We start from the raw sequence: 13508 nt of genomic DNA, 5'->3' as shown, positions 1-13508 counted from the left end.
GTAGGAAGGCTTGTTTTAATTACTTGTTTAAACTTATCTGTGAGTAAAATTTAACTGTTCCATAGTCAAGTATTAAAGGTGATAGAGAAATGCTTTAAAACAAGTTGTAAATATCAAGCAGGACTATTCTGTATCTTCTATAACTGCACTGACTTACACTCTTGTTTATCTGTAGGAATAATAAAGCCTTGAGTGATCCAGCATGGAAGTACTTAAACAGTAGCAGAGAGAAACAGCTGAATCTGAAGCAGGCAGAGGAAAATAGGACATCAGGTAAAAAAGAAAAGAAAAAAGTAAAGCCAAATGTTCAGAGAATAGTTCGGGCTGGAAGAGACCTTTAAAGGCCATCTAGTCCAATCCTCCTGCAAGGAGCAGGGACATCTCCAACCAGAGCAGGTTGCTCAGAGCCTTGTCCAACCTGGCCTTGAATGTTTCCCGGGGTGGGGCATCCACCACCTCTCTGGGCAACCTGTGCCAGTGCTTCACCATTCTCATTGTAAAAAAATTCTTCCTTACACCTAGTGTAAATCTACCCTCTTTTAGTTTAAAAACGTTACCTCTTGTCCTATCACAACAGACCCTGTTAAAAAGTTGCTCCACATCTTTCTTATAAGGCCCCTTTAAGTACTGGAAGGCTGCTATAAGGTCTCCCCAGTCTTCCCTTCTCCAGGCTGAACAACCCCCAGTCTCTCAGCCTGTCCTCGTAGGAGAGGTTCTCCAGCCCTCTGATCATTTTTGTGGTCTTCCTCTGGACCCACTCCAACAGCTCCATGTATTTCCTGTGCTGAAGGCTCCAGAGCTGGATGCAGTACTTGAGGTGGGGTCTCACAAGAGCAGAATGGAGGGGCAGAATCACCTCCCTTGCCCTGCTGGCCACACTTCTTTTGATGCAGCCCAGGATACAGTTGGCCTTCTGCACTGCAAGCGCGCATTTCCGGCTTACATCCAGCTTTTCATCCACCAGTACCCCGAGGTCTTTCTCGGCGCAGCTGCACTCAATGCCTTCATGCCCCAGCCTGTATTGATACTGGGGGTTGCCCCGATCCAGGTGCAGGACCTTGCACTTGGCCTTTTTGAACCTCATGAGGTTCACATGGGCCCACCTCTCAAGGTTGTCCGGGTCCCTCTGGATGGTGTCATCTGCAAGCTTGCTGAGGGTGCACTCAATACCTGGCTTTGACTGGTATGATTTTTTACCCCTTTGATACTGGTTTAGAAAGTTGCGGCAGAGATTATTTTTCTAATCTGATTTCCTTGTGCCACTAACTTTCTTGCTTCCTACAGAGCCATTTATGAGATGCAAACAACTTGCCTTCATGTTCAAAGCCTATCCTGCCGTAGTGTGACCTTGACCTTTATACTTAGGTGCTGATTCCAGCCCGCATGCTGGCTTGTTTGAAAATTCAACAAGCAGCTTCAAACTTTGCTCCAAGCTGCCTTTCCCCTTGAGAGGAGATTCTTGTGAACATCTAAGGATTTCCTTTTTTTTTCTCTCTTTCTCATTTGTTTTTGAGGCTCTCCTTTGTAGGCTGTTTTTGTGCTGAGAATGTGTACTCTTTGCTTTTGCTTCCTTATCTCTTCCCAAAACGTGGAGGGCAGGACTCTTTGAGGGCAGGACTTTTGTTCTGTTTGTACCAAAGTTCTGTTGGATACTGGTGTGTGGCAAGATTTTATAGACAGTATAGAAATATCGACAATTTATACATAAGCTAATAAGCAGCACCATTCTTCAGTTATACTGAGCCTCTTTCCCCATAAAGGGAAATGCATTCAAAATCTTGGTTTTATGGGGAATGCTGCTGAATGCATTCTTTTTTAAATGCAGCTCTGATGGCGCGAGTGTGTTGCTGGAGGAGCCAGTAAGGTGAATGTTTATCTCTGAATGAAAATATGGTTTGCTCTTTAGAGTTAAAATCAGAACCTGTCAGTGTATACCTGCAAGTTCAGGTAACAGTATTGTGAACTTTCTTCATATAGCTGCATTTTTCAGAGCTGCGTGGCTCAAATCACTTCAGGCCAGGATAGAAGCGAATGTTTATTCATTATCCAACCTAAGTTACGCTGTGATTCACCGTAATAGATGCTTTTTAACTCTTGAGAGCATGGGATTTTTTTATGTGACGCCATCTGAGGCATTAGAGTCTCAGGATCTGACACAGTGATAGCAGAACAATGAAACAGTCATACTTTTGGCCCAAACTTATAGTAGTTTACTGTGGAATTTGGAGTGAGAAGAAAAACTGTTTTCAGTTCTGCATATTTACCTTGAATTTTGAGAGCACTGTATTGGAAATCGTTACTGAGTTTTCTGTTAGGTGTATCTTGTGTATTTGAACAAGAGGTGGATATTTATTATCTTTCAGATAGTTGAGACCATTCAATGAATTCAATGAATTTTGATATTTTGTGTTGCAATTTGGATTTGATGGAGATTATGGTATTAAATGAAATTAAAACTCCAGAGCTCCAGTCTATTTACTTATTATTTGTGTTAGTACTTCTAAGTGTGTGTATTAGTACTTTCACAATCAATTCTGGAAAACAGTATTTGAAGATGTTTAAGCTTTCGGACTAAATTTAAGCCAGTTGTATATCATATAAATAGCTGAGTTACCTGGAAGAAAATGACCTGCTTCTCTTCCTATTTTTCAAGGTATTTTACCACTGCAGTCATCATCCTTTTATGGTAGTCGGTCCTCGTCAAAAGAGTACGCCACTGGCAATTCCACCCTGGACAGGTAGGACTGATTCTCTAGCATGAACTGTAAATGACAGTTCTTTCCCAGGAATTAGGATCTTCAGTTTCCTGTGTGTTTCTCATGTGGTATATAGCTTATACACATAGTATGTGCATATATGTACTTTTTGTTTTCCCCTGGGAGTGCAATCTAGGTATGCAGTGTGGCTAGTTACATCTACAAACTCCAGCTACTGCTTGCAGTAGACTTTCTAAAATCACTCAAGTCTGTTAGTCATTCTGAATGACTGATCCAGATAATAACCTGAACTCTACATGGTTCAGATGATATATCGACTCTGGAACTTTAGACTGAATCCTTGCTTCATTTTTACAAGTAGATAAATGGCACAAAACTCTATATTTTAATAACAGTATTTTAGTAGTACTGAATCCTGCTGAGGTTGGGATTCTTCTGTGTTAGATGTGCAATCAGACTGTCGGTCTCTGCCCTAGATGGATGAGAATCAATATCAAGGAAGAAAAGAAGCATTGTCCATGCTACATAGGAGGGACTGAGGTCCAGAGTGATTAGGTTACAAGAACAAGAGGCTGAAAATGAAGACTCTGGCCCAGATGTGAATTTTAAGCGTATCTTAGGAGTGGTGATCTCATGCTACATAATCGTTCTTCCTCTTGTCATACAGTGTGGGCAATTGTTAAATTATCTTAAAGACAAAAGCCTTAGTTACACTGCATGCACACCTGTGAATACAAGGAAATTTGACAAAGCAAAGTATTTAAGTGCTCTGGAAATAAGTTCTCTCTCGTACCTCTTTTGCGTTATGATACATGCCAGTTATCTTGTATGGCTTTACCAGTCTTTGTCTTCTGTAGCGATACAATTCCAGTGTCATGAACTGTAGGTGTTTAAGGAAGAGCATTAGAAATCTTACACTTCTTGTCCTCTTACGTTTTCAGATCTAGTGTATCCAGCCAGACCCCTTCAGCCAAAAGAAGCCTAGGATTTCTTTCTCAGCCTGCTCCACTTTCTGTTAAAAAAATGAGATCTAATCAAGATTATACAGGGTGGAACAAACCCCGAGTGCCCCTTTCCACCCATCCTCAACAACAATTACAAGGGTAAATTTAATTTTCATTATCTAGCATGCACACTTTGATCATCAGAACATGCACATTCTTGTTCTGATTATTTAATTAAAAAGAAAAAAAAATCCTGAAATTCATGAACACTGAGACAGGGAACACTTTTTTCTAGTTTAGAAGATATGTGTTCTTAAATTCACTTCCTGAAAATGCTAGAGATATAATAACTTCAGGTAATTCATATTCCTTTCATGATTCATTTCTCTATCTTGTGTACATACACATTTTTTAAAATTTTGATGTAGCAACTCATGGGTGCTTTCCTGATAAATGCCACCTCCCATGAGTTTTCAGTTTAGTCTGAAGGGCTGGAGGACAACTCCAGTAAGAAAGTGCGGGGAGTGGCTGGGGTGAATGTCCTACATGTTAGTAGTGCCGTGTTTAACACTGGCATGTTTCCATGTTGACATATATACCGTGTTCAATCTCGGGTTTTGGTTTTTTTTTTCAGATTTTCAAACTTGGGAAACACCTGCTATATGAATGCCATTCTACAGTCCTTGTTTTCAATTCAGTCTTTTGCTAATGATTTGCTCAAGCAGGGTATCCCATGGAAAAAAATTCCACTCAATGCACTTATCAGGTAAAATTCACTTTCTGGGAAGAATATTTTCTCTTTCATTACTGAGAATCTAGTTTTGTAGTACTGAAGCAGCTCTGTAGAGGGTAATTTGCATGTGTAGATAATAAAATAAATCCTAGAGCTCTCTGTATTTTGGAGTTTTACTTTGGAAATAGGAAGTAGGCTCTTAAAAATGGCAATGCTGAGATACCAGCAGTCTTTTATGTCTTCTACTGTATTTCTAGTGGCAGAGTGAAATGCTTCAGAAGAAAATGCAAGAAACTGCAAAATAAATATATTCAGAGTAACTGCTTTTTAAAACATTACCAGCTAGCGTTTAAGCTGGTCACTAATTTCACCTGATATGTGAGGACATATACTTGGTTAGAAAATATCCTTCGTCTAGTGGCTGTGGAGAGTGTTCGAGTTCTGCATACTTAAACTTTTTCTGACTTTAGCTGAACTCTCAGTTCAGTCAAGAAACCCCAAAGGCTTCTGTAATATGTAAAACTCTTTTCACTTTGAAGTTTTGCATTCCTGTGCTATTCAGATTCTGTTGTGTGTATATCAGAAAGACAAACTACACTTTGCTCTATGTACCACACTCTACCATTTGGTATTTTTATTATATATGCTTTTGTGTACTTCATTTCTTTTCTCTCACTCAACAAGATTTAGGATTGTCAGAACCATTTCTGTTTCCATTTCACAGAGTTTTGCATCTTTTGGGGTCATCTCTATTTTTCCTATGTCTTCTTGAGCTCTTCCTATACTACTTGAGACCAGAGGTTGTTCCACATGCCTCTTGAAATGTCCTTTCCCTAATTTTTTGTAGAAAGACCTCTGAAGCTTGTGCCCCATATACCTAATAGTAAACTGTGGGTAAAGCTTGTGCTGTAGAGCCTCTGATGGAGCGCAGTGTGTGATCCTGTGCCTAAGTAGAACAAGTCAGCGTTGATACTCAGTAGCACCTACTCTGGCTTCTCTTGGTTTGGGTTGGGCACTTGCTCTCACATGATGAATGTTTTTCTGGTTGAAAAGCAGTTGCCTATCAAGTGCTTTGTGGTGAAAAAGGAGTGTTTCCTAAGATGTTTCACAGAGCAGTTGTAGAGGGTTAGGAGAGCACACACTGTTACTGTAGCTCAGCAGAATGGAAGAAACTTATTGAGCTGTGGTAAACTGGTCAGATTCTTTGGGTAACTGAGTATTAGTTGTTGGTTTGGGGTGAGAGCGGATTGCGCAAGTCTCTTCTGTCTTTCTCTTCCCCCCCCCGCCCCCTTTTTTTTTTTTTTTTTTTTTTTTCTTCTGGGAGAGGGTGCATGTCATAGAACATGATACCTTCCCAGCATCTTCCTGTGTATAGACTATGACCGAAACTGTTGTGTGTGTATATATATACTGTTGGAATATATTGGATGTGTACTTCCTGTGAAATTGTAAAGCGGTTGTAAAAGATAACTAAGTCGCAATAACTGAGAGGCAAAGGAGGAGTCAATTTCAGCAGTTTTTCAACAGAGTTACCAGTAACACTATATGTAGCTCAATCCAAGGAACTTCTCATGGATCTTTTTGTTACATCTTTTTTCTACTGTGTTGTAATGTTATACTGACAAAAGAATTAAGGCTTGAAACTGAGTGGAAATTTAAAAATAAAAAAGTAGAAACCAGTCTGACCATGCAAGTTGAATTTAATGATTTTATGTTGCTTATTTTGGTGCCATGTGATTTCATTTCTCCTGTCAGTACAAATGTTTTCAAAAGGCATTGTGGTTTCTTTTTCTTATTGTAAAAGATGTAGCAGAAATAAGTTTATAGAACTTTATAAGACTCTTCTCTTTATCTTAAGAGATTGTGGAGTTTTTCTGTTCATTTGGGTCCTGTTCTAATGATGGCTTCAAATGACATCTCAAAGTACTTGAAATGGAAAAGGTTAATTATGTATGAGCTATTTTCATACAGAACCCATAAACCACTTATCACAGGAACCACTTATCACAGGAAAAAAGCTTTTAGAGACTCTTAAAATGAGGTATCATGAGTTTTATTTTGTTTCTTTAAAGTCCTGGAAAGCCACTCAGTGTTTCATTCCATTGGCTTCTGCAGGCGTTTTGCCCATCTCCTTGCTAAAAAGGATGTCTGCAGCCCCGAGGTTAAGAAAGAGCTGCTCAAGAAGGTGAAAAGTGCTATTTCAGCTACTGCAGAGAGATTTTCTGGGTACATGCAGAACGTAAGTACTATATTGTCTAGAAACAATTATGTGTATTTTATGCAGTGTTTAGACTACCTTGAACTGTCAAGCTTCAGCTCTGACTTGAGCTTTAGATTGAATGACAGCAATTGCTTGATGTTTGTTAGAGCAGAACTGTCTTAGTATTGCTGAATGCAATGAACTAAAGCATAATTTCCCCAGTCTGTGTGTGTTTGAGAGAAAGACACTGAATGAAGTTGTACAAAATCACTTTGATGTTTACTCCATTTCCAGGATGCACATGAGTTCTTGAGCCAGTGTCTGGATCAGCTGAAGGAAGACATGGAAAAGTTAAACAAAACTTGGAAGAGTGAGCCAGTCCCTAATGAGGATAACTCACCCGGACGAGCGTCTGATGACCTCTCAGCCACCAAAGTTTATACTTGTCCAGTTATCAGTAACTTAGAGTTTGAGGTTCAGCATTCAATCAGTTGCAAAATGTAAGTATCCTTGAGAGCTTTTCTTGTACTGACCTTAAAAGACTGGAAAGTGTTTCCATCTAACATCACTTTGTCTGCAGGCTGTAGCTAGAACCAAGAACTCCTTTTTTTTTTTTTTTCAAAGCTAGATATTTAGAAAGTATTGTACAGTCTAGAAATGCTGTAAACCTCACACCACACTTTCTGCTGTTACAGGCCTTCTTTAAACAGTGTCATACCATTTAGTTCTTTATTATATATCCAGTGGACAGCTTCTGTGCTTTGATTTTTCTGTACTGGTTGTATGAGAAGGAGAGAAGGGAGAAAAGGGAGTTTCAGCCAAGTAAAGTTTCCTCTTAAAAAAAAACCCGAGAAGCTGTGTTTTTAATTTGTTTTTTTTTTCCTAAGGGCTTCCAGGGAATGGCATTTTCTTCTATCTCTGTAGGTTATTGTGGAAAAAGATGTAAAACCGTATTTCTGGGCATTCGTTGTGTATGACCCGTGCAGCAGATTTATATACGGGATGTTTGCATTCCATGGGGTTTTCATGAACACAGATACTTGGGGATATTACTTTGTGTGTACTGCATTAGTTTCCTAAAATAATTAAAAGTGAATAATTTCCTAAAATAATTAAAAGTAAATTGCATACAGGTAATGATTTGTTGTAGAGTCCTTTTTTATTATTAAAAAAGCATAAGAAAATTGAGATTTCTTTTTAGATGGACTCTACAATTTTGTTTCTAAAAACAGCTTGAAAGTATTTCTAGGCATTCTCTTCTACTGGGCTGGGTTGACTTCTAAGAACGTTGAACGCAGATGACATGTTCAGCTACCTAGAAGTCACTTTGATTTCCTGTATACCTGATCACTTGCCTCTCCAAAGCAGACTGTGTTTTTTTTGTTCTCACCCTTACACTAATGTTTCTTTCAGCTCCTAAAGCATCAAAGTAAAATCCCCAAATTAATCTTTTTCATAAGCGTTGGTTTTGTTTTGATGAGTAAAAATAGATTGATCAAGAGGCATATATTTACTGGGATGTTGCTTTAGCCTAAAAAATGAAAGTTGTCATTAATTTCAAGCATATTTTTCATCAGACTTACACAAGCATGTTTCTTTATTTTTAGGTGTGGTGAAACAGTCACCAAACGAGAACAGTTTAATGACCTCTCCATTGACCTTCCTCGAAGAAAGAAATTCCTTCCTTCTCGGTCGATTCAGGATTCTCTTGACCTCTTTTTTCGGGTACATAGTTTTGGGGTTGTTTTTATGCACTGTGGAGTATGTGTAGGTTATGTACCATATGTAAATTTAGATTGTGTAGCTGCTTCTTAGTTTCTATGACCGTAATTGCAGGCATATGAAATAATTAACTGTGCACTCTTCTGAGATTTGGATATTAAAAGTATATAGGAGTTTTTTTATTGTAAAATGCTGTGAGAAAATAACTGATCCTTACAATAGAATCATAGAATACTATGTGAAATACTGCTGTGAAATAGGTAAACCTCCCTATTTTGTGGTGGAAGAGTTGAGACAAACAAATGCAGAAGAGAGAAGGGAGGCAGTCGGATTGAGGTAATCACTCAGGAATTGCTGCTTCCTCTCCTGGGCTAGGACACTTCAACAGCTATGTACTGGCCTAAATTGACGTGGAGGAAAAAGGTCATGCAGATATAATAATTTTTAAAATAGTTGTAATATGTGGATGCTCATGTTGCACATAGAGCTTCGAGGTGAGATTTCTGAAAGCTAAAAATGAGCCTTACCTCTGTGAATTAGTGTTGTGTTTTGTCATCTGTATTTTTTTCTCCATTTAGAGATAGTGTTTCCAACAGATAGAACAGTTGACAGACTGATTCTTCTAAAAGCTGGTGGAAGTCTTATGACTGAAAAAAAAAAAAAAAAATCTTAAAATTATAGTGGTGGTGTTTGGCGTCACTTAAAGAAAAGGACTGTAGAAATGTTTGATGGTTAAGTTATGTAATTTCAGCACAGTGATGCTTCCCCTTTTGCTATCTGTTCAAAACTCTACTTTGGTGCCGCAGGTCCCTGACAAGTTTAGATAAGGACAGCTTTTCAGGAACAAAGTTGAGGTTTTGGACAAAAGAGAAAACTTCATGGCAAATTATCCTCCACCAAAGGTTACTAGGGAAAAAACACTCCTGTGTATGGGAGAGAAAACTGTAAACCTTGCAAGATTGTCCCCTCTTTTTGGAAACTAACTTGATCAACTGTGGCTAATTCACTGTTCTGCAATCAACTTGCAGGAAAAATTCCACTTATATTAGTGGACATCTCAAATTATAAGCTCAGCTACCTGTCCTCTTACCAGATGCCCTCTTGTTAGGTCATATTGAAGGTGATTATAATTTTAAGTCTAACTGCTGTTTTGAAGAGCTTCCATGACAGCCAAAAGCAATGTGGTTTCTGATGAGGTGTTTCATGTGCCTTTTGTTCCACTAGTCATTTTTCTGTTCTTTTAAACAGGCAGAGGAGATAGAGTATTCCTGTGAGAAGTGCAATGGAAAGTCTGCTGTTGTCACACACAAGTTCAACAGGCTTCCCAGGTAATGTTGACATCTGTTTCTCTCTTCCCTAGAAGCACAGGTTACAAAAGTGCAAGCAAAAGTCCTTTGAAGAGAAAAGCTGGGAAAATGGGTAGGACAGCATGTACGGTGGTCAGCATATGAGAAAAATACATGTGCACGCAGTAGTCTTCATGCTGTTCTTCAATTTTCCTCTAAAGAAGCTCTCTTGGGCACCCTCTGCAACACTTCTTTCTTCCTCCATATCATTACACAAGGAGGGCTGAGTTTTCCCCTTTTCTTGAGGTTTCTGGAACACGGGGGAAGGAGAAACAGTAAATATATTTGGAAATGTAGTATTTTGTGCTCGGCTGGCCTGATGGGCAGGACTCAGTTGGAGACATTAGTGCTAGAAGGTTTATAAAGGGTTTTGCTTCGGTCAATTAATTCTTCCCATGCTGATACCTGTTTTCTCTCTCAGTAAGCATGGCACTTTGAGGAAGAAGGCGGACACTTTGAGGGTTAATGCCATGCTCAGTAGTTGCTGACCTCGTGGTTGAGTTTAGTTCATTATTTAGAGTGGAAGTCCTTGGAGGTAGGGATTGTTTTGTCATGGGATGTAAAGCTAAAAGAGTCTGTTGGATTACTTCATCTGGCTGATGTCCTTCTCCCAGATATACTCATACTGAACCCATAACTTCATGTTTAGCTTGCGTTTTGCTTAAATTATTTATGCTAGCACTGCAAAACCATTCTTAAAGTTTTTGTAATATTAGCACAACGTAAGCGATGATATGGCTGCATGATCTAAATAGGCAGTAAAAAGTGCAGCATAAAGAAGAAGATTCAGTGTAAAGAGGCCTTTTCAGGCTCTTCACACTGTTGAGATCAAAAGCTCTTTCAAATAAAGTGTTGTGACAGATAACCCAAGAGCACATCTTGCACTGGGCCTCCTCTTCAGTTTTGGGCAGCTATGTGATCCCTCCATCACAGTCTTGAATATCAGGGAGTAATATGCTAGCATTCTGGCCTATAATGATAATATTTTGATTGTTTCCTACCTCTCGCTGTGTAGTAGAAATAATGAGTTTGGTAAGAGCTGCTTGCATCTGCTTGACTGAAGAGCAAGGCAGTGCAGATGAAAGCAGGAAGCCTCCTGAGTCTGTGCTCTGCACCCTGCACAAAGTTGGGTGGTGGAAAGGAGAGTCTCTTGCCAAGTAAGAGAGGGATAGTGTTTCCTTGCCACCCCAAAGTAATAATCTGTTTTAGAGTCAGGTGAATGCATTTTGTAAACAGGGCTACTTGAATTTTGAATACATTTTCTCTGTCTTGTGTCTTGAAATGAGCATTTCTCCTTCTCTCATATCTCTTAGGGTCCTGATTCTTCATCTGAAACGATACAGCTTCAATGTAGCATTGTCTCTCAACCATAAAGTCGGGCAGCAGGTGGTTATTCCAAGATACTTAACCCTGGCTTCACACTGTACAGAAAGCACTAGGCTGCCGCTGACGCTGGGATGGAGCGTCCATTCTGCAATGTAAGTGTACAGCTTGTAATTGATCTCTGCCATGTTAAGCATGTATACCACAAGGTAGACAGTTGTCAAATCCCTCCAGAAGATGTTAGTAATTTCTAAAATGTATGCCTCCAAAATAATCTAGATTACCTTTCCCTTTACAGCACACTAACTCTGCTTATGACATGTAAAATTATACCTTTTTTTCTGAACTTCAGCTTGCATCTACTGCACTGTCATTCGTTTTTCATTGTCTTTCCTGTGCCACTGTAGTATCTGAGCACTTTACATGCTGAAAATACTCTCTGCTTTTCCCTGTGACAGTTATTTCTGTACAGCTGCTTGTCCGGAGACACAAAGATTAAATGTGCCAGTTGTCACGTAGGAAGTCTGTGGCAGAATAAGGAACAAGAAACCTTTGGGTTCTTGTGGTGCCTGCCTAGTGACATAACCACGGTAACCATAGTGAGCTAGGACACATCTGCTACATTCAGAAGTGAGTTCAGAAGAGTGTTCTTGGGCTGAATGTTTAGTGGCATTTGAGATTGACATGGTTCTTTTCCAAGAGTTTACTTTAACAATAGAAATCTCTACCTCTTAAATACAATTAACAGCTTCAGCTAACCAGAACAGAGATACTTGAAAATATGTTTGAAATGCCTTCCAGTGCCTTTTTTTTCACTTATTTAAACCATTCTGATGGACCGGAGAGTGGAAGGGTGACTTAGGCTGGAGAGAAGCAGCCCTGGTTTGAGAGGAAAGATTAGAAAAGATTTCTGCATTGGCAGCCATCTGGCAGATAGATGTGTAGTGGTAGTGATGGACTTTGAGGAGCCCGTGAAAGGATCAAATGGAGCAGGAAATTTGTTTAGAAGAACCTAGGTAAGGGAGGAGAAACAGAGATGTGGGACACGCCAGAAAACCGGCTGATCCAGACAGCAGCAGGAGACTGTGGTTTGGGAGCAGGAACTCAAGTGCTGGTGGGAATAAAAAAAAAAAAAAGGAATGAGTTCTCTTGATAAGGGAGCCCAAAGCCTTTAATTTGTGAGCTTGTCCCTAAGGGTGCATCACTAAGAAGTGAATCAAGTTTGAAGAATTATATATGGTTCTGAACAACTGTTGTATATTTATAGCGTGTTGGAGTTACTACTCTAAATCTAAACAATTAGCAAGTACATAATGGTATTCTGCTTGTTTCTTTGGTCATGGATTTGCATGCATAGCAGACAAGTAAACAATTATTTTTTTAAAGACTGTAACTGCTGCAATAAATACTTTGCTTTTTTAATAGTTCCCGTCCATTGAAAGCCTCACAAATGGTGAATTCCTGTACTGTAAGCACTTCCACACCTTGTAGGTGAGTTATAGCTCTGAAATGCCCATGGCTTGGGGTTTCATGGGATAATTTTTAAGGCATTTTAAAATTTTCTAGTTCTTCTTCTTTAATCTTTCCACTTTTTCTCTTCGTTTTCTCTTCTTTCTATTTTTCCTATTGTAGTAAATTATTTCAGCTACTAGCTTTTTTCATATCTGAGTTTTATTGGTGTTACATGCTAGCTGAAATTAGTATCAATGGTACAATTTGCCTAGTTGGCACGATCGCTCTTGGGAACCTTTGGGGACTTGTAATTAAGCAAAGATTTTTTTTTTTTTTTTTTTTTTCCAGACAGAAGGCTAGGCATCAGAATGAGAACTGGATTTAGTTTGTACAGATGATTTGTTAGTGCCAGCTATCTTAAAACTAGCTTGCATTTGTAGTTGCAAGTCACATGTATAAGACAATAGTTTTTAATTCTGCAGTCTAGTTCTTTGCTCTGGTTCTATGGAGCTGCAGTATGTGGTTTGGGAGCAGGTGGGTAGTTCCTTAAGTTTATTTGCAAAGATGAGAGGACACTGTTCTTGTAGGCCAGTTTTTTATACGGTGAAAAATGCGCTATCGCACTGGATCGTTTTGCATTGTGGAATAGTTAAGGACCGGTTTTCCTAATTGAGCATAAACCGTGACTCCCCCAGACTCTTTTGTCTTCTGTTCTAAAGAAACAGAAGATGAATTCATCTTAATGAAAGAGTAAACAGGAAAACTGAAAAACTTGTGCGAATTTGCACTTTTTATATCCTGATAATGATGTGGGAAGTCCTGTGTCCAGCTTAGTAAACTTCAGAAGTCAAATGGTTTGTGCCGAGTTCTACAGGACTCGCCTCGGACGAGTACTGTCTGGGACTGCTAGGTAATAAAGTGCAGAATCCTTGGCCTTAGAAGCAAGAGCCACACGCTTACAACTTTTAAGGTTGTAAGTTGCTATTGCAGGCTTGAAAAAGGTATGTCGGTTAACCTAGTAGGAGATTGCTTTTCTGAAAACTCTGCCTCCTATATTAAGAAGTTTTCATT

At 39.2% G+C, this 13508-nt stretch overlaps 1 protein-coding gene across 2 annotated transcripts in view; it reads left to right on the top strand.

Annotated features, from left to right (window-relative positions):
- The window catches only part of USP37 (ubiquitin specific peptidase 37), a 36519-nt gene that overhangs the window by 7827 nt on the left and 15184 nt on the right, over window positions 1-13508 (top strand). The window contains exons 7-16 of one of the 2 annotated variants that reach the window (XM_086751076.1): window positions 176-273; window positions 2654-2738; window positions 3659-3820; window positions 4296-4427; window positions 6510-6633; window positions 6889-7094; window positions 8202-8319; window positions 9565-9644; window positions 10976-11140; window positions 12411-12476. In XM_086751076.1, coding sequence (XP_086607202.1) covers window positions 176-273; window positions 2654-2738; window positions 3659-3820; window positions 4296-4427; window positions 6510-6633; window positions 6889-7094; window positions 8202-8319; window positions 9565-9644; window positions 10976-11140; window positions 12411-12476 — 1236 coding nt within the window. The remainder of the gene's footprint in view (window positions 1-175; window positions 274-2653; window positions 2739-3658; window positions 3821-4295; window positions 4428-6509; window positions 6634-6888; window positions 7095-8201; window positions 8320-9564; window positions 9645-10975; window positions 11141-12410; window positions 12477-13508) is intronic. The other variant, XM_086751077.1, reaches the window with a different exon arrangement.

Source organism: Chlamydotis macqueenii, chromosome 6 (genome assembly GCF_036417535.1).
Source record: "Chlamydotis macqueenii isolate bChlMac1 chromosome 6, bChlMac1.mat, whole genome shotgun sequence".
Taxonomy (NCBI): domain Eukaryota; kingdom Metazoa; phylum Chordata; class Aves; order Otidiformes; family Otididae; genus Chlamydotis; species Chlamydotis macqueenii.
This window is presented reverse-complemented; position numbering and strand designations above follow the sequence as displayed.